Source organism: Larimichthys crocea, chromosome III, assembly GCF_000972845.2.
Source record: "Larimichthys crocea isolate SSNF chromosome III, L_crocea_2.0, whole genome shotgun sequence".
In the NCBI taxonomy this organism is placed as follows: domain Eukaryota; kingdom Metazoa; phylum Chordata; class Actinopteri; family Sciaenidae; genus Larimichthys; species Larimichthys crocea.
Window position 1 is genome coordinate 4125223 of NC_040013.1, and position 27537 is coordinate 4152759.

General features: G+C 42.6%; 2 protein-coding genes across 5 annotated transcripts in view; both read right to left on the minus strand.

Annotated features, from left to right (window-relative positions):
• Positions 1–4081: 4081 nt before the first annotated feature.
• On the minus strand, positions 4082–21688 carry LOC104921719 (phosphatidylinositol transfer protein beta isoform). 2 transcript variants are annotated; one of them, XM_027277571.1, is made up of 12 exons: positions 21559–21688; positions 17503–17533; positions 16035–16180; positions 15742–15833; positions 15591–15598; positions 15415–15489; positions 15240–15323; positions 12852–12929; positions 10139–10249; positions 9722–9844; positions 8477–8535; positions 4082–6903 (listed from the first exon to the last, which is right to left on the minus strand). In XM_027277571.1, the coding sequence occupies exons 1-11, from the start codon at positions 21576–21578 to the stop codon at positions 8488–8490; spliced, it is 816 nt and encodes a 271-aa protein (XP_027133372.1). In that variant the 5' UTR covers positions 21579–21688; the 3' UTR covers positions 4082–6903; positions 8477–8487. The 2 variants fall into 2 exon arrangements, with proteins under 2 accessions (XP_027133372.1, XP_019110950.2); XM_019255405.2 differs by lacking the exon at positions 8477–8535.
• A 1964-nt stretch (positions 21689–23652) lies between these two features.
• Positions 23653–27537, minus strand: part of LOC104921717 (tetratricopeptide repeat protein 28) — a 163681-nt gene continuing 159796 nt past the window's right edge. For 2 of the 3 annotated variants that reach the window (XM_019255407.2, XM_019255409.2), the window contains 4 exons: positions 27279–27302; positions 26393–26522; positions 26163–26270; positions 23653–26010 (listed from right to left, as the gene is read on the minus strand). In XM_019255407.2, coding sequence (XP_019110952.2) covers positions 24398–26010; positions 26163–26270; positions 26393–26522; positions 27279–27302 — 1875 coding nt within the window. In that variant the 3' untranslated portion in view covers positions 23653–24397. The remainder of the gene's footprint in view (positions 26011–26162; positions 26271–26392; positions 26523–27278; positions 27303–27537) is intronic. The other variant, XM_019255408.2, reaches the window with a different exon arrangement.

Sequence of the window (27537 nt, forward strand, 5' to 3'; positions counted from 1 at the left end):
TCCCAGAATAAAGTGTGTGTGGCCTTTCATTGTGTTTTAATAAGACATACTTTCTGACATATTTGAATTTGTGTCAAACGTTTTATTTACTCTTATGTAATTCAGAATGCAGCTCCACACATCTGTTTGTCCTTTTGTGGATGCATTTAAGATTTGGGTCTTTGGGTCTTTGTCCTTCATTTCATTGTGCGAAACAGCTGCACAAAATGAAAAAAAAAAAAAAAAGTATTTTAAATATTTCAAACGAATGCTGAGAGGAATGTGTGTACGTGATGTGGAGCTTCACCTCCTGAGATTCAGAGAAGTCTGTATTTTATTTCAAATAAAGCTGGAGACACTAAACAAAATGTACTTCCATATTTCTTTTGGTTAAAGGAGAACACCACACTATCCTTTCCCCGACAGTGTGGACAGTGGCCATGTAGAGAATCTGGTGTCAGACACATTTTTTTTTTTTATTGGAGGGGGTAAAAAACCAAGAGGACTTTTTACCAAACAGACACAGTGCCACCTAGCGGCTGGCGTCAGAGAGAGCGCAGGAGAAATGTCCACTTTCATGCTGAAGCACTCAGAAAATATTATTAGATCTAATGAGGCGTATACATCTAAGCTGGTGCATGCTGTAAATAGAGTTTAAAAAAAATCTAAATATGAATATATGGAAAACAAAGATTACATATTTAGTCTATAAATCATGTCAATTCCTATAATATACTTGTGGAAAGTGTGGAAAGATGCATTATTACTTAGTCTGTTTTATTTTGAAAAGTATATGATAAATGTTATTTTAAGGGGAACAGTAGGAACTCAGTCAGAGTTGTGCAACATAACAGAAAGTAATCAGTAACTGAGGTCAACATGTTTCTTTTTCTTCTGGAACAACCCAAGCTGAGCTAAACAGGGAAGAATATAATGTCTGTGCAGGATTTTTCACAATAAATGTCCTAGATTTGCAAATATAATCAGCTACTCTATAAAACACTGTGGTGTTGTGGAGGTTTCAGCCAATGGGTGGAGTACAAAAGATGGAGGTTTTACTTATAAGTGTGTCACAACCTGCTGGCAGCTAAAGGAGAAGGATGTATGTCAAGTCACAACCTGCTGGCAGCTAAAGGAGAAGGATGTATGTCAAGGCTGAGGCTGGAGACAGGTCAGGACAAGGCACTGAAATGTGCTGGGACGGTGTGTGTGTGTGTGTGTGTGTGTGTGTGTGTGTGTGTGTGTGTGTGTGTGTGTGTGTGTGTGTGTGTGTGTGTGTGCAATCCCTGCAGCTGACAGGACAGCAGCTCAGAGCAACGAGGCAGGCGCAGAGAAGGGCGTCTGTGTTTTGAAGGAGACATGGTGTAAAAGTATCTGTCTTCTCGAGGAGGAGGAAGGTGAAGCACGTTGAGATGTTCTGACGGTTGCTGGGCTAAAAAAAAAACACACACACACACAGCCTTTTCTTAGTATCACCTTGCATATGGAATACCTAAACATCTGAGAGACAGGCTGGATGTGGCGTTCGAGTTTGACCCAAAAGTGTGCGCGTATCGAGCTGCCATCGCTGCTCTGTGAATTCCCTCATAACACCAGGATGGATGTTCATTTCCCAGCTGATAAAGGCACCACCAAATCCCATTTACAACACTAGGAACGAGTGTTATGCAGCTCAACAGCACAAAGAAGAGGGGGAATAAAAATCAAGATATGGTTCCAATCCCCCGGCGATACAGTTCCTTCTAGCTCTGTCTACAGACTTATCAAATGGAGACAGACAAGTTAAGTATGACAAACCGATGGCATGGTCTCTTTCCCCCTGAGTCCCCAGTGATGATAAATGCAGCTCAGAGCTGCTGCTGAGGCGACTTCATGACAATGGACAGTCTACAGGCTTTCAGGCCGTGTCACAATACCACTCTTCTCTGCAGTGATTTAGAACTCAATTTGTCTCAATATTTTACTCAGCAGGATAAGATAGCAGGAGTGGGCGCCCCTTCCCTACTCTTAATCCACAGTGTTAAGCTTTTCCTCAGATAGACATATATTACCGTGGGGGTTTCCCAAAGAGACAGTTCCTTCCCCTGTTGGCAGGGACAGCGTCCTGTGCAGTTCGGTTAGTGTGGAGCGGAGCTTCACTGTGTTCTCCATGGGCCTGTCACTCAGCCGAGCCATCACAACTCCCTGGGTCAGGATGGGTTAAGCAGCATCTGTCATCCAGAGAAGCACCATTGTATTAAGGGGAGGGATAGCGACATAGACTCCCTCCCACCCCGCCCGTCTCTCTCCGCGTCGGTTGGCTCCGCACCTCTTCCACCTCTCCCAGAACAACAGGAAAACTCAGGAGAATCTCTGCGGGCTAAACTTGACCCCAAACCCCGGAAGATGAGGAAACACTCGTGACATCACTGCCATCCCCTGTAGAAGCCAAAAATAACTTTCCTCTCCAAGAAAACCTGCAAGCCCCCCTGAACAAATCTGGCCCTGATGGGAGGTCACGCATTGTACACAAACGTGGCGGGGATGAAGCAAAGTTGGAGCTAAATCTTCACTGTGCCACTTCCTCTCATCCCACTGGGTCATTTTGTAGCAGGAAATGCAGCCGGGTGGTGCAAGGAACAGTGGTACAGCTTCATTTTCAAATAGTTGAAAGCCCGTACGATTCATTCTGACACATTTAAGAATATTTAAATACTTCTGCTCATGTATGGAAGTAATAAGCTGGATGTTCTGGCTACCACAAAGTGTTTTTAGCTCTGAACATTTAGTCTTTCATGGGCATCATGCCTGGATGTCCTGCTATGTCAATCTCCCTTTGAGATTCATTTCTTCTCTTCATCTGTTGCCTCGTCTATTTAAAATGACGAGGGCTCACTCATGACATGGCCCTTCATCTTCTCTGGGAGGGAGACACATGGATGGATGGATTCATGCCTACTGTAGACTACTGCGAGTTGCCACTTAACAGGAGGTGTGTGGGCGAGTCTGCCCATCTCCGCTTTTAGAAACAACATTATTCGCTTGTTCTGGGGCAGATATGACTGATTTCCTTGCAGCAGGCACATGTGACCATTCCTTCATAAACAATAAAAAAAAAAAAAAAGTTAAAAAAAAAAGGCGGATATCTCAGCCAGCAGACTGGCGGCTCTTCCTGCTCTTTAGCACGAATTCCGCTGTTATTGTGTGACTCTTCTGACCCGCGGGTCACTGAAAGTCTAGTCCAGGCTGGACTCACTGATAACTTCAGTGAAGGGATGTTTATCCTGTCTGATGTGCATTTTACAGGAGAGAACGAATACTTTCAGTCCGGCCTCGGCCCTGCTTTAAGCCGCTTTAAAGCTGCATATGTTTTAGAAGATGAACGATGAGCCGACATTTTACAAGGGGAGAAACAGAACGCTGGCAGAGCTCTACAGCCAATCTATAAGCATGCCCATGGGCCTGAAGTCAACATGAACGGAACAAGGAGAAAAAAAAAAAATCGGCCCGAGTTATTATAGCTTTGTATTTTTCACGAGTTTTAGTTTTTAAAAAAATGTATTTTCACAGTGGGTTTGTTTCTTTCTGTGCGGTTTCGATTGTTTGAAATGTTTGGTTTCACTTTTGTTTTTATTCTGTGTAGAGAGATTACAGTACAGACACATCACATTTACATTGAAATTGAGCCAAAGGCTAATTTATTTTTATTTCAGTTATCTAAAATTAGTTGAATCTAAGTCTAAGTCTAGTTTTAGTTAAACCTGGTTCTATCGTATCCCCTTCAATCTCCAACAATCGGCGACAGGAGCTTTAGGGATTTGGCTTGGAAACCAGAGGGAGGCCAGTTCAAGTCCAGTCCATGGACCAAAAGTATCAGTATCAGTTCACCTTCTGAGCACTGCCGAGGTGCTCTTGAGCAAGATACCAAACACTTAAGTGCTCCCAGGGCTGACCATCACTCCACCATTTCTCCACATTTGCATGTCAATGTCTGTCTATGTGTGTGGTATTATTATCTATGTATGTAAAAACCTGGTGAAAAAAGAATTTCCCCTCGAGGGATCAATAAATTCTCTTCTGTTCCAACCACCTGCGTACAATCAGACCACCACGCACAATCTAAAATATTTCCAGACAAAAATTTATTTGATATTTCGATACAATATGTAGACTTTAATGGCACAAAGAAAAAAAAAAAAGATCTACAGAAAGAAAAGGCACAAGATGTTATACATTCACTACCATGTCCCCTGAATTTCATAAGCTGATCAGACATTTAAAAAAGCAGCCGGTTCAGAAATTAAACAGTTGTAGATTTCATAAATTAGGTTAAGACTGTACAGTTGCTTTGTGAATACTTCCTCTCCCCCGTATCATCGTCTTAACAGATGGTGACCCATTGATTCAAGTTGTTCTCTTCAGCCACCGGGTCCTCTATTCAACAGACAGCAGGAATCATTAAGATAGACTTGGAAACATTGATTACACCGATTGTTTCACTCGTTTCTCTCTCGGAGATGTACGAACACAATCCCAGTACAGTATTAAAGTCGACTGTTCGTCTCACGTGACGACAGAACAGAGCGTTACAAACACTTCCAATCATGTACAAACTGGATTTTTTTCCCCCCACAGAAAAGGATAAAGTACAGTAAAAGGCAGCCTGCTGTTTTGGGGCAACTGATGAGTAACAATATCAAAAATATCCTCGTGTCATTTTGTTTACCTGAGAAGATTCTGTTATGAAAAAAATAATAAAAATGTTGCCTCCCAATTTTCCTATATCACCACCGCTGAAGTCACGTAAACACATCAGAAATCCATGCACGCTCTTTGGACAGACCAATGACCCATTACTGAGGAAGCGATCGCATTCCCTCATACAGTTAACAGAAAATAAAAACATCAGGATCTTTGAACAGAGTATTTCATTACAAATGTCTTGAAAAGGAAAATAGAGCTCTGAAAACAAAAAAAACCCCCAAATTCCTGTTGCACAATTTAAGACATTGAAACAACACAAAAAACCCACATGTAAGGATCAAATGAGGAAAACCACTTGTACTATATATAAGTTTGTAACACTAGAGAGTAACACTGTAGGCCAGTGCCACATGATTGTGAAGCCTAAGGCGAGAAAGTGCAACTATGGAGTTGAAAAGTCATTAATATGGCATATCCATCAAAACGGCTGATCTGAGGCAAAGATGTAAAAATAAACTGCAGCCTTTATTTTGCGGGAACAACAACAACACAACACTGTACGGGCTGTTCTGGCTGCGACGTACACATTTTTGCTTTGCTGAAGGGATTGCACTTGCTCAGGCGCTGTGACACGTGTCAGGAAAACATGAAGGGAATCACATGCGAGGAAAAAGACAAAAGTCACAAACACAAACAACTTGTTTTCTCTCTGTCCGCCGTGGTTTACTCCTAACAAGTAGCAGCTAATATCTAATGCTAACCATTTGGTGTCAGGAAAAAAAAAGTTTGCCAGTCAGAAACAACGAGGGAGGTAGCTAGAGCGATAAGCTGGCAGCAGAGGTACAACAGGTAAAAAAAAAAATTAAGGCAAGCAGTGTGTGGTGCTGGTGTCGACTGGGCACTGACTGGTGAGGCTGTTATGAATCTGTAAACACACCTAGAATGACGCAGAAAGAAAACAGTCCACCCCGGGAGAACCAGATGAGTGAGACGGGCCTCTGGGGTGGGCTGGGTGAGGGGAGGTGGAGCGGTGTGGTGTGGTGCGGTGCAGTTTGGCTTGTGACAGAGGCTGGAGGGGTGTAGCACCATCTGTAGCTGTTTTTCAGTGCAGTGTGTGTTTTTTTTTTCCTCCCCTTCTTTCTCTGGGGACATCTGTTAAGGAGGTGAATGCTGTGTTATATGTTATGTGTGACTGTCTTCAGAATAGGGTGTGTGTGTGTGTGTGTCAGTGAGAGCTGTAAACACTTTCAAAGTAACATCCTTTAGCTGAACGAGCTTGCATGGATCTGCCCAGCTTGAGCTTTTAAGAGATCAGTCACCGCAAAGGCATCCACACCTGCGAGTGGATGATTTCACATGTTTGTCCTCATGTGCGTGATGTATATGTGGCACATGCATATATACGTGTGTGTGTGGGTGGGAGTTTCTATTAAATGGTACGAGAGTGAGAGTGAATACCTGTACGGACATGATTGTCAGTGTTAATAAGATGCAGTGCTTTGGGTAAGGTGAGGGAGGGAGGGGAGGGGGGGGTAAGGATTACAATGGGCCAAGGCGCCAAGGCTGTTAGTAATCTCTTAATGGAGGCTGTGGCAGGAAGGAACATGAGTATGACAAACAGACTCATGCTGGGGAATGCAAACCACAGAGCCACAGTGTGTACAGTTAAAACCAAGGAGGAGACAAAGAGAGGTCAGCCGGGGCATCGTCTTGAGAGGAATGTTTCGGAGATAACGCAAAAAAAAGGATAATCAAAATAATATTTGGTCTGATACTTGCAGCTGTGGAATCAAGCCAATGAATTTGCTTTCTGTACTAAATTATCTCGGCTGCAAGTAGCTCCTCTTCGTATCTCTCCAGAAGGCTCGTCGATAACATGATGCTGATATAGCTTGGCCTTCCTCGGCCCGGGAGATCAAAATTAGTCTTATCAGCTAGGATCGTGTCGGTTTCTAAAAATCAATTCCTTAGTGTATAGAATGTCTATGATTGGGTGCAAGTCAAGGGATCTGCTCTATTGATTTGCAGGTAGCAGAGGCTCCCTCCTCCTTCTCCTCCTCCACAGCCGGAATGGTTTCAGGTAAAAGAGAAAAAGAAAAAAAAAAGAAATGGCACCAAAGAAGGCCCTCTTAGCAGCCCCTCTTAGTCTCCATGGCTGCTGTCATCGTGGGTGTTTAAAATCCTTTGCCGTTCTCATTCGTCTGCAGCGCTGGTTCCTCGTACTTCGCCACGTCTGCGGAGCTGTGTGTGTGTAGGTGGTGGTGGGGGGGGGACAAGAAAATAAACAGTGTTAGATTTATGCGAGTTAAACAGGTGAGAGCAGGTTTAGTGGATGCTTGCACACTCAGTGGAACCCTTCGTGAATAACTGTTGGTGTGTTTTTATTCATTATGTATGACTTTTACTCTTTGCATCATAAACCCTTAAAAAACAACAGTACAACAGATTTCCGCTTGCAGACTGAATTCTTTAGCCTTTTCCTTACAAACTCTGCTCCGGCTGTCCTTATCAAGCCCCTTGTTTGTCTTCCAGGTAGATAAAAGCATCACTTTCAAATTCTCCAACCCTGAGGCTGATGGCTTTGGAAAGTCAATTAGTGTTCGAATCTGATAGCCGAACACCTTAATGGAACGGTTCAAACTAACAGTGGCTCTAAACAGGAGGAGCAGACAGATCTGATGGAACGGCGCGAGGATTCACCCTCGCACTTTCTCCATCCTTTTTTCCCCGTCCTCCCTCCCTCTTTTCTCAATCACAGCGCAGGCTTCTTCTCAACTGCAGAATTCCATTTGTATGTTAATGAGGAAAAAAGAAGCCATCTTGAAGCCCCCCCCCACACCTCCACCTCCTTTCTCGCCCTTTTTCTACTACACCAAACAGCACCAGACTAGTATACCTGACTGGTGTAGTTATCAAGAACCTGAACGGTGGCGTTTGTGTGATTTTTGGACACCATCGCGCCGCGTACGGTCCTAACTGTGACCCCGCTGACCCTTCAGCCTAGCGGTTCAGGCCTCCTCACCGCAGCCCTCTTTGATGGCACCCGCCTGTTTACTTACTCCAAGGGAAAATGGGAAACACATGCTGAATTGGGCGAGATGTAAGAGGGGTGAGTGTGGTGGTGGTGGTGGGGAAAGAGGGGAGGGGGTAAGCACAAAATGCTGTATGTTGGTAGAAGGCCAGGAATGTTTGAGTCTGGCCCACTTTGGCCAGTCCAGTCCGGATTCCTCCTTTTTTCTCCTTGTACGGCCAAGAGCTCCCAGACTGATATTTAGAGTCGATTCCAAGAGCGAACCAGTGGTACGGTTTTTACAGAGAATGTGATTCACAGAAATTAAAGCCTATGATTTAAATGAGGACTGTTTTTCTTCTCAGCCTGGTATTCCTCTGTGGGGAGGCTCTGGATTGCAGGTACTAGTCTCGAGCCGGCCTTCTAAGTATGTTTTTTCAAACTGCTGGCCACCTCTTAAAAAATAGCATGTGTGATTCTGAGAAAAGTTTGCCCAGATGTCTGGATATATCCAGAGGACAAGGCACTTGCATACACAAGTGAGCGCTAATGCAAACCGGGGCAGTGAGATTTTCACTGGGTCAGCAGAGCAGCGAACGGCCTCGCGCATACGTCATGTTTCTCTGGAATCTGGAGTGAGCTATCGAGAGCACACACACCCGTGCACAGTTACAATGGTGGACCAGAAGCCCTTTCACAACACCAAACAGCACAGAGTGAAATCAGAATAGGTGTACGCCAACACAGACAGCAATAAAACCGGCCGCCACCAGTGAGAACGTTCACAGCAACACTCAGACCTACATCTGTCCTGGCTACTCGTCTGCAGCCTTTGTACCTTGCACAGAGCCCTTCTTAAGCATCTAGACAAAAATAAAAATAATTCAGTAAATCACAGAGCTGAGGATTAGAAAGTCTGTGGGGGCAGCACAGACAAGTTAAGCATGGAAAAACTGTTGAGTTTGTTTCTTTCACTTGTCAATTACACATCCCAGCATTTGTTCGGAAACGCACTACGGGGTCGAGGGAGTCGTTTTTTCCCCCTGCAAAATGTCAACAGAGAAAAGAATGTCAAATTGATATGTTACTCTTCAGGAAGCCAGTGGTGTTAATCTGAAAATTGGTCCACGTTGATGTCAATATCCTTCCGTTTCGATATCCTGAAGACTCCATATTTCATCAGGACAGTAGTTATTGTGATCACGATGTGAAAGAAACAGATAAAAGCAGACACCATAAACGCTTGAGAACAAAAACAGACTCTTAGCTATCCACCAAATGTTTCAACTGAGTTACAAAAGTACAAAATAAAAATGAAGAAAAACATTAGTGAAGAACTAACATTTACGTGTTAAAATGTCTAAAAGCGACTCCACCTTTGTTATGTTTTGTTGGAGTTGTGTACTTAAATGATCCCAAATGTTCAACCTGGAATTGGACCTGGAATTTTATTCACGCTAATGCTGCGTTTCAATTGGTCGCCTATCAAATGCCCTTTACCCTCTCTAGCTGCTGTAACTTCCTGGGTAAACATGAAAACAGATCTGAGCGAGGAAGGAAGTCAGCAAATGTGCCTAAACATAATGTACGTCACCTCCTCTGTGGACATGATTTGAGTCACTTTGGATGGCAAATGGTGGCAGTTTAAAACTCCCATGATCCCAACATCAAATTACGTCTTTTGTCATTGTTTAGACGTTGAGACCGCAGCAGAAAATGTGTTTGAGTGAAGAAAATGGCTGTTCATCATTGATCTGCTAAAGTGATCTGCTGAGTTAGTTAACTTGTGTTTTTATAGCTGGATAAACAAAGATGTGTAGCACAACACAAAAGGGTTAAGCTTCTTCCCTATTCAACTCATTTAATTTTTAGTGACTGGAAGAAAACAGCATCACCAGGATAAAAACCAGACCAGTGCCACACAGATTCATCTCAAGCATGAGGAAATATTAGAAATGTCTGTGCTTATGATGTACATATCAGCACGTGATGAGCTTTTTGTACAATGTACACTGACTAACTATGGGCAGCTATGGCCTGTGCACTTACCTCTTCGAGCTCCTTCTTTGTCTCCGCCTCCATCCGCCGGATGTCATCCATAGTCAGGTCCACCCACTTATCGATCCAACAGAAGAGCTGGCGGTGGAAGTTCGTGAAGATCCTTTTCTCTTGCTGAAGGAGACAGTGGTAGTCTTGGTTAGGACTGGGTGACATGATTGAAATCAATATCACTATATTAATAAGAACATTTGATTAAAAGATACACATGGAATAACGCGTTGAACTGTGTTTAAAACATTTAACATTTGTATTTTTAAAACAAAAACAATATCATCATCAAACATTAGCACTAGAAGTCAAAATGCACTAGTCTTGGTCAATGAGGTTCAGTACTGCTTCAGCAAACTGGAACTCAGATCCTGAACACAACTGGGTCAGGTTTAACGGTGTAACAGTGTCACTAACTTCATGGATGAAGTTCTCCACTTTGGTCTGCAGGCCCCACCACTTGAACTTGACTGTGACCAGTTTGTAGGCGCACATCTTCGGGCAGTCAGTCTTATTCACCAGCTCTTTCTGTGGAGAGAAGAACGGGGAAAGAATGGCAGAGACTTACAAGCTACATCACTTTTTGAAAAACACAGTATCAGAATAAATAATACAGTTAAAAACTTGACAGAAACTTTCCGATGAGAGAATAATCGTAAAAACAGCAGAAGGCTGAGAGGATATTATTTTAGGGCTAATCTTAGCTGCATTCAAAGCTAAAAAAATCATTAATACATAATGCTTTGGGTATGGAGCTTGCTGAAATAATTATCAATATGAAGATGCGCTGTGCACAGATAAAAGTGCCCTAATCTACAACACACTTTCTAAATCCATCCGCTGCTTGCACTCTGCCTCTCTCTGAAGAAGAGAAGAAAAGGAGGAGGAGGAGGAGGCGGAGGAGGAAGGGGGGGCTGGGGCAGAGCAAAGTGGATAAACTCCAGATGAAGGGACCATTTCTCTGCCTCCGCCCTGACAGCGACACCGTTCCCGACAGGCATGCCTTTGTGGCCACGGAAGGCAGATAAAACGGAGCTCGCGACGCGATAAGGGCGTCGCGGTGCAAAGCCGGTTACATTATTAACACCTAGGACCTGCTCGCCCCCAGAACACACACACTCTCCCCTCCGAGAACACCTGTTTAATTAATCACTTCATTCTGGCTCGGCATTCCAAGAGAAAATGCCACAGACCGCGCCTCAATCACCCTCATCCCGCTGCCGTTTGATGCCGCGATCACGGAGGGGAGCGAGAGAGGGGAAATGAGAAACATTTCTAAATTTGCAGTGGGTTTAGAAAAGTTGTCATCGCTAAAGGAGAACTTCACATGAAACGGATTCTACATCAAAACACTTACGGTGACATTTCTTCTCTCCCTCTCTGTGCCCCACTCAAAGGAGCAGAAGTTTTCAGAAATACAAAGGGTACCGATATGCAAGCATGTGTGCATGCAGAGATAGACAAGAGTTTTATTGCTCTGAGAAGCTGGCAGAAATTGTGCCTCTGTTGTCACATAACTACTTTTTTTTTTTCTCCACCTTTTCAAAAACCAGCCTTTTTCCATGTCCACAGCGGACGGGAAAGTGATCTAATTAAAAACACAAAATAAAAAGTTGTGCTTCTTTATTCATACTTTTTAAAAAGCTGTTTGGCTGCCTTTGTTCTGGGAAAATTCTTGAAGCGGAGGAAAGTTTCCCATGGTGAACTTTGAGGGCTCCGCGGCAGAACAGAAAATCCTCAGTGCTCGAGCAGTGAGCAGGACCCTGTTTGTGAGGCTGCAGGGTACGGCGGGGTTTAGAGGGGAAGGCGACAAAACTCCTGACAAAGTTTCTCTGTGGGGATGAGCTCCATCTTATTGACTCATGACTTTCTGTCAGAAGTACATCAGTCTTTATACAGAACTGCTGCTTGTCAATTTTAGTATTGATGTCCATTCACAGCCTCTTTCCTGTTTCTGTGTTCGTCTTCTGTCACCCAAAGTCTGGCACACGGAGCTCAGAGTAAAAACCTTTATCTGACATGGTGACTACAGATTTTTATTACATCCAATTAGAGCTGAGAAAGAGGTGATTTGTCTTCATCAAATCGCAGCCTTATAGTTCTGTCGCCTTCCTCCGGCCCTGTGCTCTCCTATACACAGAGGTATTATGATTATTACAGGCGATGTGGTTTAAAAAAAAAAAAAAAAATCTCTACAAATGAACGCAAATGAAATAAAAATACAAAAACACAATCTGTAACTAATTTGATGTCAAATGTAGCAGTGATATATTTGTTTCAAGTCTGACTCGGGTCCATGTGAATAGGTCTGCATAAGCTTTGCACATCTGGACACTGCAATTTCTCTCCATTCTTCCTGCTCACGCGCTGTCAAGTTGCATAGGGACCATGAGTGAGAAGCATTTTTTCCAAGTCCAGCCACAACTTCTTGATTGGATTGAGGTCTGGACTCTGCAGCGTTGGTGTCCTAGAGTTACAGAGTCTGAATAGTATGAGCTTATATTTTGGGGGGTTGTTGTCGTTGTCTCGCTGGAAAATAAATCTTTTCCCAAGTAGCAGTTCTCTCGTAGACTGCAGCAGGTTTGTTTTTTTAAAATCACTATCGTTTGCTGCATTCATTTTACCCTCTTATCTTCATAAGCTGCAGACCTGCAGCAGAGGAGCATGTTCACAGCATGTCACCACAGACAAAGCTGGTCTCATGTTCGAGGGTCTTCCGTATACATTCTGGCAACTGTTGCATGCATTGCTGTTGCATGCTTTTCCCAGCCACTGAACCTTGTAGCTTCTTCAGAGTTGGCATCGACCTCTCTGTGGGGAGGACAGTCCGCGCTAGACAGATTTACAGATGTTTTATGCTTTCCATTTTATGACGACTGACCTTACTTTATTTAGTGCCTTGGACATGTTCTGCGCAGAATTATTCAAAAAGGTCTTGTGCAATTATAGCAGAAAAATATGTAAAACTACAGCTGTGGACTGAGGTCTTGTGAGTGACAAAGGCCAGACATACACTCCCATCAAACAGTCTGGTATACGGGGTCAAACACAGGTTGAATCTTAGTCTACGGTCACGTTAATTCGTGTGTGTGATATATATAATTACTTCCACAGCTAAGAAGAGCATTACCTTCCAGTTGGGCCCGAGGGGTCCTCTGCCGGTCTTTTCTGACTTGAAGATGGCCGGGTCCTCGTCGGGCTTGTAGTCCTGCGGGGAGAAGAACTTACAATTAACACAAAACACAGCACAACATATTGAGCTGATGCAAACTGTCCGACAAGCTGGGACTCTTTGGACTCATTTAAATGTTTATGCGTGAATCCTGCTGCACCATAAGCATTTTGTCTGCAGAGATCTGCAAGTTTTGTCCAAATTTTGAAGAAATAAAGCTTGTTAATATATAGGCATCATTTTTATTGTAATTCTCTACAACAAAGTACTAAAGAAAAAAGGCTTTATTTCATTCTGGCATTCAGTAGCTTACAAAAGTGGCCGTGTACACTACCGTGTTGCGTCCCTGTGCTCTAATCTAAGCAGCGCTGCCACTGAAAGGCCAAAAGAGTGCGGCACTCATTCTCCTAGAACTCGCCACCCCCCGGAGATAATGTCATGCAGCAAGACCAGAACACAACTCAGCCTTAAGTGGCTCGGAGATAAAAGATCCGTGTACAGCGCGTCGACGCCACCAGCAACATCTGTTTAATTAGGGCGACATTGGTGCCAGTTGGTATGAGCGAATGCATCTACCTGCGTGTGTGCTGATGAGAGCCTGTGTGCCGCCGTGAGTCCAAATACAGCTGCTCAAACCGCGACAGCACTCCAAACATATAGAACAAAAAAAAAAAACTCGGGCACAACATATGCCGAGCACATGACAAAGTTGACTTCATAAAACAGGCAAGAGAAACAGAAATAAATGAAATGGCTTTCAAATTATCAACAGCTCAAGGGCCCAGCAATTTTAAATAAATCATGATGCGCCTGCAGCTAAAAGCTACTTTTCAGGGCTATCGGCCAACAGGAGGGTGCCAAACGTGTGGAGAGAGACAGGAACCCACCCCTACACGCAAACACACACATACACAATCATTTGGCTGTGTTTATGCTGAGAGCTCCGTCACTATAACAATACACTGTGCTGCACTAATGAGGTCTGTGAATCGATATGCCGTGGTAGACGAAAAAGGACCTACTCCTCCAAGTAAAAGAGTGTGTGTGAGAGTGTGTTTGTGTCGTGCGCGCGCGCCTGTGTGTGTATTTGTCTAGTTCCGGCATACGAAGCACTGTGAGCCTTAATTGCACTAACAAACTCATCTGTGCTGGCGGTACGCCCCAGGCCCTGCAGCCATGCCCGAGGCTGAGGGCTGATAGGGTCCTCAGACACAACACACTCCTCCAGCAAGGCAAACACCTCCGCCTCGTTAGCTACCCACCGCAAACAAACACGTACACACGCGCGCACACACTCTCTTTCACACACACACGCACACAAACCGATGCTTCTCAGCCAAATAGCCACACATACACACAGAGCCACAGTGAAATGAGGCAATGTGATGTCAAATAACAGCAATAATGTGCAACATCTTCAAATAAGATTTCAGAGATTCCAAATAGAGTATTAGAAAGCCATATTTATATTTTGACACATTATTGAGGCAATCTTAGGATGCTCTAATGCTGTGTATAGCTTTTAGTGTCGTATGTCAAACGGAGGCCAAACAGAAGATAATTCAGATTTATTCAAAACACGTAATGATTAAATAAATCGACTTTAATGTGATTTTCTGTTAGAAAATGCCACTTCTTGTTGGCCAGAAAGGTACGAGTTTCGTGGTATTTCAACCTCTGGTAATACAGTTTATTAAAATTCATTTCCAGCCTTTAATCCACTAGATCCAAGAAAACAGTTCCACCAGATACAAGAAGTCCCCCTGAAAGTATTCCAGCACAAACAAGGTGGACTTCAGCAATTAATCAATCACTTGATCGACAGTACAATAAATCAACAACCAATTGTTGAAGGAATTAGGAGAAAATAAAAAGATGATCTGCAGGTTTTACCCTTTCACATTATTATAAAAAAAAAAAATCAATTTAGGTTTTTTAAACGTTGCCCGAGGCTCTGAGATTTGTGACGACGCCTTGTTGTAATTGTCTTGCATAAAAACAGCCGATCAACACAGACGTAACTGAAAGCTGATCACAATTTAATTGTGACAATATTTATCTTTATCAGAAATCATGTTCCTATTTATTGATACCCCAAAATGTCTCATTGTCCGTATCTGTGACCTCTACTTCTAAAATTAACACTAAAAAGTTCCTATGTCTATAAAGAATATTACTATTTGAAAATATGCTCAAACGTAAATGAAATAATGTGATTACTACTCGCCAAGAGTGATCAATAACTCTCATTTGAACATACTTTATATGAAGTGGATGGGGTTTGGCAGATAAGCTCGGTAATGATCAGGCTTGTCCACACGAAGGCGCCAAACTGTTCCTACTTACAGAAGCGGACGCTTGACTCCTGTCTGCAATGTCAATGGGCACAACAGATACACTCTTCCACGTGTAGCTGTCTAGCTGGTGCACCTGAACAAGCAAGGAAAAAAAGAATTCACAAGAGTGAATCCAAACTCAAATCAAACTGGATATTTGTTTAATAAGACGATGATGTACTCACATTTTCTTGTGTTCCAAGGTCTGGTTTGTGCCACGTCTCGATCTTAATGAAGAAACTGTCTTTCATATAATCGTTCTATAAAGAGGAGTGAGGACGGGATGTTACAGAACTCGATGTACAGGAAATAGTATACTAAAAACATCAAGCTTAGCTGAAGTAATACTTTTTATACCTACCGTCACAACTGGATCAAGGTTAGGCATGAAGAGAAAAAGGAGAAAAAAGCAATATTAGATATACATGTAAAAGAAATCAAAGTGTGTTTAACCATGGAGAGGACTAAGGGTGTCAGAGTAAAGCAAAGTGAATATGGGGAGGGGGACTCACTGGTTCTGCAGTAGGGGTAGGCATTCCAGGCTTTTTCATGAAATACAAGGGAGCCTTCAGGGGCGAACACCTTGACAAACAGCGGGACTTTACTATAGGAGGGCAGAGGAAGGTGTAAGTGGAGGAACGGATAAGGAAGATATACTGGCAGAGGTTCTAGAGGACAGACGCTGCAGGTAGAAAATGGTCAACTTGGAACAAAGCTAAGACAACACTGCCACTGCCTGGTAACACAAAGCTATTACACATTACACTGCACATTATTGAAAGGGGAAAGAAGCACACACACACACCTTGCTAGGTGGTAGATTTTGTGCGTGTACTGTCCTTTTTCTCCGTCTTTTTCGTAGGGCTCGTTCTTGAGGACCTCGATGCCCTCGCCGCCACCCGTCTCATTTTTACTTGCTTCAGCCACGGAGAACAGCTGACCCACTTGATACTGTAACACAAGAAACACAACAGTCACTTAGAGTACACACGGAAAATAAACCAAGGCTGCTGACAGCATGGACATTTCAGCTAATTTATGTATTATTTTATCTTTTTTTGCATTTTATCTTTGTTTTTGAGTCCCTGAGTGAGGAAAACTAGCCCACAAAAAAACCCTTTAAACAGGGAAAAAGTTTCATTTGAATGATTAATATGTATTTTGTTTAACAATAATAGTTTTGCTACTTATTGTTTTAAAAACTGTGCAACCCCTTGGCCCTCTAATGGGGTCCTGAACCCCAGGTTGGGAACCACAGACGAGTACATCCCTGTACTGTATGTTTATGTTGTGAATGATGTTAAACCGCTGCATTAATCACTTGACATGTGCTTTAAAATTGAGCAACAAATCAGTGGTGCTATCAAAACAGACTGAGTTTTTCTTGGCACGTTATTTAAACCTACAATCAAATAAGCTTGTGTCCGAGCGGTGATGTGAGAGCACGGCTCTTCAATTACGCTGCCATAATCTGGACAGTTTATTTGTATTTCAAAACTCCCACAATGCTGCGGGCCAACTAAACTGGCGTTATGATGTTTGAACAACAGAAGTTGCAACAGAAGGGGTGGCTGTTTGTGTTGCAGTTAGCAGAGAGCTTATTAGTGCTTCTCCCCTACAGAGAACACTTATTTTCCAATTATTTGGAATGAGCTTTAAAATGCGGCGGCGCCGACTGCCAACACATTTTACCACCATATAAAGGCAGCAGGGGTGAGAGTCTGGGATTGATGACATAAGCATTTATAAACACACGGAACAACTCCCGCTCTTGTAAAACAATCGCAGGGATTACAAATTGTGCTTTTTGGGATAAGATGGCCTCGCCTTAACTTGTAACCAGAAGCCAAACACTGGGAATGATTAGATAGTGGTGCAATCATTATTCACTGCAGTCACTTTAGTCTTATTATTTTTTAGGAAAGGTGCGTTACAGAGGGTTGTTGTAATGACTATAAACCAATACTGTGACATGTTTTAAAGTCCAAATAAGGGATTCATGTTCAGAAACAGAAAGTAAATGAATTGGGGTGCAAATGTAAAACGATCTGTCAATACTACGTGAAACATCAAGCTCTGCAGAAATGACTAATATTTCACATCCTCTGCATTTACTGGCACTGTTCTTCAGCTTAGTTTGATGTCACGCATAATGAGGAAAGATGGGTGAAAAGCACAACACATTAGGTAGAACCCAGAAGCTCTACGGTGAAAATAAAACTACAACATGCCTCATTTTTATTAATATGATAATAATAGGACTGATTACTCACCTCCTCAACACTACAGGGTAAAACCACACGGCTGCAAAAGAGAGAAAAGTGTGGTAATATTCACGCAACACAGTTTTAAATTAAGTAGATTATTAACTCCAAACATGGCTTTATATTAAAAAAAAGCTGCAGAAACACATAATTAAATTAAATTTATGCAATTAGGGCATTGTTCAAAGCGTACAAAACGTTTAAAAAAAAAATGAATTAATCTCTTGCAATGCAGCAAAAATGAGTCAGTGCAGAAGAAGAAGTAATGCCACCCAGGTTTCATCGTAACGTCGAGTATAAAGAACAGGAAGCCGGTCGCTGTCACTCTTCCTGAGATAAAAAAAAATATCCCAACCCTAGTTTGACACACTGCTGACTTCAGCGAGATGAGCGGATCCTATCACTAGACCAAAGTAGAACAGATAGAGCTGAGTAAAGCTGAGATTGAATCTGGTCCAGAGATGTAGAAAAGTCCCAATGAGAAGAGGCATGAGGGGGAAGAGGCATGGCAATGTAAGCGGTGGGGCCAGAAAAACAGCTTATGAACAAGAAATGTGCTGCACAGACCAGTGACTGAGCATTTTGTAAAAGAAAAACAACATCATAACAAGTGTACTGCAACTTTTTCCCTTCAAGTCTCAACAGAACTCTTTCAGGGTGTGGCATGACCGAACCAATTGCAACATTTGCCCTGATGACATGTCAGTCAGTGACCACTAACCACACGGTGAGAGAGAGAGAGAAAAAAATCAAGAGGCAGAGGAAGTTCTCTGAAAGCATAAATCTGAACTCTATCCTGACATACGAACACTCGGCGCAGCATCTCTGATGATCATCGTATCTTTTGTGCTCCTGTGGCAAACCACACGACGACAGTGAGAATTTGTACTCTGTCCAGAATTAACACTATTCTCTTAACTTCATCTTTATTATGTCACCCAGTGACAGATTGGGCTTTTTATCTCTGCAAGCTGCTACGACAAGGCCAATGACATCTCTACAGCAAGGCTTCGTGATGAGCGATGCCGACTTGCAACACAATCGAGGGCACGGGGCACATCACGCACACGAGTCTGAAGAATGAACCGGACAGGAGCATGGTGATTAAACGAGGAGCGATGAGCGCCTGGCGTTTAACACGTGTGAAGAACTTTACATGGATTTTGATGCATCTGCCTTCAGTGAGCGCTGGTGAGTGACCACCAACACTTAGATTAGAGTTCTGCTAATTACAGTAAGTCTTTGGTCACATTGGTGATTACGTGTGTTTCTCTAAACAAGCATTTATGTACTTAATCTAATCTATAGCTTACCAGAATCCTCATGCATCAATCCATTAAATGTATTTATTTATATAGCGCCATATTATAACAAAAGTTATCTCATGACACTTTCCATACAGAGCAGGTGTAGACCGTAGGACTTGGGGACGGCGGCGAGGAAAAACTTCCTTTAAAAAACAGGCAGAAACCTCAGACAGACCCAAAACCTGACTGAATACGACAGCATGGACATTTCAGCTAATTTATGTTTTTATTATTATTCCATCTTTTTTTGCATTTTATCTTTGATTTCGAGTCTGTGAGCACCATAAGACAGACAGATATAATGTTTCCTTTTCACACCGTTTCATTTGAATTCAATGATTAATAAGTATTTTGTTTAACAATAATAGTTTTGCTACTTATTCTTTTAGAAATTGTGCAACCCCTTGGCCCTCTAATGGGATCCTGAACCCCAGGTTGGGAACCACAGACGAGTACATCCCTGTACTGTATGTTTATGTTGTGAATGATGTTAAACCGCTGCATTAATCACTTGATATGTGCAAGCTCATTGGTGGACGGTCAATCCATGCACCCACTTTTGTTTAAACTAAATTTCTAGACTTAAGAAATGCCAATTATGCGTAATTATGAGTGGTTGAAGTCCACCTGAACACAAGGAGCTTTGCACAAGCAGTGAAGGTGCATGTCATTTTACAGTAAGTTCACCTGACCACACACGACCCATATGAATTACATAAAAAAAGTATTATACTATATTTATACTCTGCTAGTATTTGTCTATCACACTCCAAAGTTCAATCTGATTATTCACACTTAAAAAAGTTTCTGTTTGTGTTACGCAACCAAACAAATCCTAATCTATCTTCTAATGCGCTGCAGGACTTCAGCTCGGAGTTTTTAACAAAGGAGTTCAGGCCACAAGTCTCACATTAAAAAAAGATTATATGAGTACGTTAGTCAAAAAGCCTTTAAACGATCATCGCTATGACAAACAGATACACTGATGAAAGCAAAGTTAAAAACATGTGAGCAACTTCTTTAAAAAGCTAAAGTGGAAAGCGACTTCACTGCTGTGGTTTGTCGGGTTTTTTTGTCTTGAACTTATTTTTATTGGGGTTTTTAAGCATATACACTTTTCTCTATCGAGCTGTAGATGACAACTGTACACCTCATATCCAAATTAAGATTACAAGCAAATGAGAAACAAACAAAAACAGGTATCCACTCCCAATTAAACACATTAAATCATATATACAAGCACACAGAAAAAATAAGTAATCAGAAAGCCAGCAGGACACTGAACATCATGAGGCTCTGTATGGATTATGTAAAAAAGGCATCAGAGGAGGAAGACTAACCATTATTGTGTTCATAAAGACACGACTCCATCGCTCAGCGCCGCTGTCGAAGGGACAGATAGAGGAAATCTTTCCTGCCACATTCAATTCAATTCAATTTTATTTGTATAGCCCAAAGTCACAAAGTACATTTGCCTCAGAGGGCTTTACAATCTGTACAGGGAGTGACACCCTCTGTCCTTAGACCCTCGGTTCGAGTGAGGAAAAACTTGCCCACAAAAAACCTTTAACAGGGAAAAAATGTGGAAGAAACCTCAGGAAGAGCCACAGAGGAGGGATCCCTCTCCCAGGACGGACAGACGTGCAATGGATGTCACGTGTACAGGACAAATCAACACAAACAAATTGTACAATGACTGATAAAATGACAATGAACAAAGACATGCAGGTCATAATTTACAGTCTCCCTTCTTACTTTGCACTAAATCGACACTACCAAACTGCTGTATATACTTTTGTACAATACATTTTATTTACTATTTTGATATTTTATGTATGTATAGTTTGTTCTTTATATTTTTATTCTTATGTTGTCTATTGTCAATGTGTGTAATGCTGCTGCTGCACTGTAATCTCCCAGCTTGGGATAAAGTAACTAAGTAAGTAAGTAAGTAAGGTAAGTAAGTATCTATCTATCTATCTATCTCTGTAAAGATGGACTTTTGGAGCCTTAATAAATATGTAATGTGCTCCATCTGAACCTTGTGGATCCATATGTTAGCCTATATGAAGATGGGGGTTGGTTTCTAACAGTAAAAGCTGTCAGTAATACATTTTAAAGATATTTATTTTTGTCAACAACATCTCTTCAACTTTCATGACTCGAGTCAGCTAACGGCTAAATTGCTAACTAGCGGATAGTAAACACACACAGACTAACTTACCGTTAGCTGGTCTTTTTAATTAAAAAACACAAAAACAGGCTGGTTTGACACAAAAACAACCTGTAAATCTGCCCTTAAAAGTATTTTATCTTGGCTAAAAGATCTGAGTTTGATTTTAAATGTGTCAAAGTTAGGAAGATGACGTTAGCATCGCTAGGTGCTGACGTTAGCCCGCGTTAGCAAACGGTCGGAGAGTTTCACAGCGTAAAAACAAATAAATAAAAAACATTTATGGACGAGATTATCGTTTGAAACGACAGATAAGAGTGTCTGTGAAGCAGATACTTAACGTGGACATATGAGAGAGTGTAAAAACATCAACAGCTGTCACTCAAACACACACACACCGCTGTCAAAGCCGGTAGGCCACAGCAGCTCTTCCCCTCGTGTGTCTGACACAGGATGGAAAGTTTCAAACTGAGTTTAAACACCGACAAAAAACGACCTCAGCTGACGGGTTGTGTTAGTAAAAGACGCAGGGGTGTCACATTTATCTTAAACAAACAGCGGTTCAGCTGAAAATGTCGCACTTACTACTCCTTGATGAGGACCATGGTAGCTCGCTCCTCTCGGCGGCTGCTGCTGCTCTAACTGCCCCAGCCAGCAACCGCTGATTGCCGCCGACGTCACTGACGCGGTCCCGCCCACCGAGAGCTGTGATTTGCGGGGAGGAAGGCAACCGAGGGCCGGGCCTACTCATCGGTATTAACCAATGAGATCTCTACGGTGGCCCTGAAGTGCAAAACACAACAGCAAATTCACAAACACAATAGCAAATCATATAACACAACAGCAAATTCAAAAACGCAATAGCAAATCATATAACACAAGAGCAAATAGAATAACACAACAGCAAATTCAAAAACACATCAGCAAATTCAAAACGGAAAGGGTAGGTATTTTGATGCACGTCATATCCATGTCATGCATCAAAATATTCTTTAATAGCAGTGCGTACGTCACTAACAGCGCTCATATTTTAAAAAACATGTAAGCCATGTCTTTCCGGGTCAAAGGACCACCAGTCCAATCAGCGACGATTCATGTCACCCGAGGGTACCTACCCTTTCCGTTTTGAATTTGCTGTTGTGTTATTTGATTTGCTGTTGTGTTATTTGATTTGCTGTTGTGTTATTTGATTTGCTATTGTGTTTTTGAATTTGCTGTTGTGTTATTCGATTTGCTGTTGTGTTATTTGATTTGCTGTTGTGTTATTTGATTTGCTGTTGTGTTATTCGATTTGCTATTGTGTTCTTTAATTTGCTGTTGTGTTTTGCACTTCAGGGCTACCGTAGATCTCTCCTTAACCCTCCTGCACAAGTAAGTGTTGGTGTGAAGAAGCAACATCACTTTGAAACCGCAGAAGTTAATGAGGTGATGGGTTTAATTACAAAGATGCAGGGGCGCCGCCAGGAAGTTTGGGCCCCATGACAAAATAAAATCAAATTGGCTGTTGTCACCACATCTCTAGGACCTAACTATCCCATCAAAAGCTTTACAGAACTCTAATTAAAAGGCTTGCAACTAATTCACTAGCACAATATTTACTGCTGGTGATTTGTACATGCATGCAAGTCTGCATACAGGTTCACTATTTGATGATTAAAGATTAAAAGCCACCGTAAAAATGTGCTAAAGGCCATTTATATTTAACCTTTACCACCCAAAACACGTAAAAACAAAGAGATAATTAATTTCATTATTATATTTGAAATATATATACTCAGTGATTTAATGGTTTAATCATTTTATATTGGTGTTTACCCATTTTTTGGAATTGTCCTAACTTTTCCCCCCTATACGGCGCCCCTGCAAAGATGTCTTTACTATTAAATATTTTGTATGTATTTTTATGAACTGCTGCATGGCTTTAAGGCTGCTTATCTAATAATGACGTGTCCTAAAGCCTGAAGCCTGGTGCCTGGCACCGGGTGCATAAACCGTAACCTGCTGCACATCCAAACAGAAACTGAAGCTAAGTCATAACTTTAGAGCAGGGATGTCCAAAGTATCACTGCCTTTTTTATAATATATTATTTATGGCCTGCTAGGATTGCCAGATACTGTTTATCTGGAAGACATAATGAAGCATTTGAATGCACTATATCCGTTAACCTCTAAGACTAACTAACTGTTTGTGTTATGTACCTGTAGATGTGACACAAAACATTCTTACTTTCTGAATGATCCTGTGAAAGAGAGAGAGCAAGAGTGACACATTTTAAACTTGAATGTTAACAGACTTTGCGTTAGTCATAATAAGTCATGTTTAAACATGAACATGAGGTTAAGATTTGTATCAACTTCATGCAAGTTTTACGTGTTCCATACAATTTATTCTTTGCTATCTGACTTCAGATGTGATGTTCACGCCTAATTGGCTTAGATTTGGTTACGTTGCCATTTATCAATGACAATGAAAATTGTTACAAAACAGTTTATAATTTAACTCTTATTGTTCATTTCTCCATTTTTAAAATGTTAGTATTGGCTCCCGGGCATCTTCACATGGTCAAAGTTTGGACACCCCTGCATTAGAGTGATTTTTCCATCACATATTTATGCATACATCTATATAAAAGTTAGGAATACAAGAAAGCAAACATGATGTTTTTTTTATTGAAACAGTTTACTGATAAATGACAGATGGTTGTCATGAAACTTTCATGTTTAATCTCAAAAAATCATGGGCTAAAAAGGTCATACATGGTACTTAACATTGAATAGCAATAGAATCCATGCTTCAGAGCAGACACTCAATTCACAAAGAAATCAGGCAAAATGCCCTTTTGATTTCAATAAAAAATATTAAATCTTTTTTTCTCCACTCTATCCATCTTTACATGGTACAGGTTTGTTCACTTTTTAATAATATAAAAACGCTTAATACTGATTGTGAAACACTGGAATTAATTTACAAAACATAATAATAATTATTATAATATTAATAACAATAACAAACAATAATAACAATAACCATTAAATTTAAAAACAACAAAACAAAACAAAACAAAAAAATAGAATGGAGGAAATCAGTCATAGCTGTTGCACCTTGGCCGACGCCAACAGCAAAGTTTTGGGGGGTGAGGGGATACCAAATGGCATTTACATCTACCTGACACACAGTTACACACAAACACAGTATCAGGTCGTTGAGTATTTCTCATTGCCATTTACAGTGTTATGGGCACAAAGACAAGACACTCTCTAAAGCATTCATGTGCCTCTGCAGGATCACACTCACTGACCAATCAAATCCTTTTCACTGTCAGTCAAGCTCAGTGGACCGATAGTGGTCCTCGAAAAGTGCCCTACTCCTCCAGCACACAGGATAGTAAATGATAGATTAAAGTATAGGACCGTTTGAAATGTCTCAGCATTTAGAAGAAGGGAAAAATCTCCCAGGCGATAGGAACTTGTATCCATTGCCGGCAGGTAGTCGGATAGAACGAGCACCAGGGCTACTGCTTGTGGAAATAGTAGGTGATGGGGCCACTTTTCTGGGGTTTGAGCAATGGTGTCCATTGGAAGAGTTCTTGCTGCCCCTATCTAGCGACTGCAGCCCCAGCTCCCGCAGCTCCAGGCTGTCTTGGGCATCATTAGGGGAGCAATGGCGTGGGGAGAGGTTCAGAAGGCTCAGTACATCCCTACCAGCAGAAGCAAGGGGTCCAGGAGCACCGTGGACAGCTCTGACAGGACCTAGATGTTGCTGTTGCTGGGCTGCAGCATTAGCCCAAAAGGTCTTCAGATTGTGGATAGCTTGGACTTTTTCATCAATGACGCCTCTTCTTAGCCGGTCCAAGTCTGGGGCATCAGCCGACGTGGAGCAGGCAGAGCCGGTGGAGGAATAGGACAGGGCGGGGGATGGAGCACTACCAGCCGGGGACTGGTGACCAGAACTTGGAGACACATTACTCGGGGAGCGAGAGATGTGGCCGCTGTATGGGGAGCTTGGGTACTTTAATTTGAACTGTGCATGACTATCCAGAGTGGGAGAAGGATGGCTGCCCTCCTTTTGGGAAGACTCAGAAACTGCCGGACTATTGTAGCCAGAGCTTATCTTCTGCAGTGAAGAGGAACGGGAAGGAGGTTTGGGTCTTGGCGAAGACTGAGCTCGGCCACTAGCGCTGCTGTTAGGACGGCTGAATGCGCTTGTTTCAGAGGAGCGGAAGGCGCTGCTCCTGGCTGAGGTTCCTCCAGCCGTCCCACCCTCCGCCCCAGCCCGCTGAAGACTCCCCACAGCCCGTAAATGACTCTGCGTCTCCTCCAGAATCTTCTGAGCTAACTCTTGGGGATCCAGAGGGACAGTCTTTTCTTCCTGAGACTTGACAGTACTGTCCGTCTCGGTACTGGACTGGTCGGATTCACCTGTATCTGAGCTGCTCACCTTACCAACCTTCTGGAATGGTGAGTTTGGGCTTGGGACCAAACATGTTTTGACCGGGGATGTAGGGGTGCTGACACTGCCTCTTGATGATACTGACACAGTGTAGCCTCTCCCTGCACCTGTGCTGGACCCACCAACTACCCCCCTGCCTCCACGGTGGTGGCGCTGGCTGTGGCCTGGTGGCAGAGGCAGAGAGTCACAGTGACTTCCAAGCGGCTCGCTGCTGATAATGGAAAAGCCCTCGTATTCCTCCTCATCCCCCCGAGCTCCTGCCACTGCAGCAGCTGCCCCATGAGGAGAGGAGCGGCTACGGGGTACATGAGGGTGTTTGTGGATAGAGTAGTGTGCCGTGGCCCCGCTTCGTTGCCGATGCCCAAGGAAATCACAGTCTGACTTGGAAACAAAGCTCATTGAGGAGGCTACAGAGCTGAGGCTATAGACAGAGATGGCATCTGATGCCTGATTGTCCAGGCAGGGAGGAGAGAAGGGGAGGCTTGAGTATCCCAATGGCAGGGGGTTGGACACGGACTGGGCTGAAGCTAAAGACTCAAGGGAAGATGAGCTGTCCAGGCTGAGACGCTTGGGGAGTTCTGTGGAGTCTGAAGAACGAGGAGAAGAAGAGAAAAGGAAAAAGATGATGAAAATAGGTTAACAGCACATTCTGAATGATTCCAATGTAAAGTCAAGCAACTGAAAATATTAAAAAGGAACAGAAATTATAGAAGGAACATGAGCAAATAATTCCACTTACCAAACAGCGCCAGCAGCGACTGGAGAGCAAAGTGCAAGGTGCGGCGGTTGGCTAGCTTGCCTGTCTTCAGCACCACTTCTTCTTGGCCGACCTCACATAAGTCAAACCCTGCACATGAACACAAGGACACAACAGTTGAAGCTCATAAATGTAACATCGTGTCCACAGGGATACGTGGTGGGTGGGAATCTGTTGGATCAACAGTTTTCTTAGCTCCACAGCTGACTCACCAAGAGCAGCCAGAAATTCATGGCACCCCGGCAGTCTCCACAGCTGCACACTAATGGACACCTGAATGGGCAGGAGGGAGAAATCCTGTTCTTTCTCTCCTGTCTGGAGTTGGACTAGCACCTGATGGAGCTGGAGAAGAAGAAGGAGAAGACAAAGAGGGAAAAGAGGCCGTGGTTAGGAATAAATTCAAGAAGACTAAAAACTGGTGAATTCGACTGGAGATGAGATTGATGGTGACATAAAATTATGTGAGCAAAGAATTCTACCAAGAACTTAAAACATCCGAGTGAAGTGCTCTCAGTTAATATCTCCTTTTCATCTATTGAAGTCCTTGAACATAACGCCAACCACGTCTTATTGTGGAATTTCTGGAGTAGGTATGAATCTGTTTGAATGAAGGTTTGAGCACCATGCATGAGTACTGAAAGGGTTTCAGCTTTGTCGGGGGTTTACACGTGCCTTAAAGCATACTCACTGTTGTGTAGGATTGGGGGGGATTATATGGTTTCAGAACAGAGACACCTTTGTCAACTTTGACGTAACCACACATGGAGCAAGAAACATGCCGCGTATCCTCACTTCACTCTTCGCTTATTTTCACATCATAGCTTTAGGCCTTTACCACCGTGGAATATTCCTCTGACCTTAAATGAGCAACGGTTGTAAATCCTTAAATACTCGAAATCCCTGAGATCTTACTGCATAAGCTAGTAATGGAAAAAAAATGATGAAACACAGTGAGTGTTTGGCTCAGCGACAGCAGTAGCAGTAGTGATTATGAGGTTGTCATGCAGCGTCTACAAAATGGAAGTGGTGTTTTTAGAAAGTTCAGTGGAGGAACAGGGTAGAATGGGACGGAGTGCAGGTGGTTGAAGGCGCACTTACCATAGCCACCATATTTTTAACAGCCTTCAGACAGCACATTAGAGGCAGGGGGAGAGAGAATAGGTTTTTTTTAATGGCATGCACACAGGGGCATTCACAAAGGACACAAAGGTTCAGGTCAAAAAGAAGAATAGCAGTAACAAGGAATAGAAGTGCTTTATTATAGAGTTTGATGCAATCAGCATACATAGATTAGGCTGAGCATGTTTCATGTTCTGCGCACTGAGACCAAGTATTTGAAGTACAAAGCAACACATGC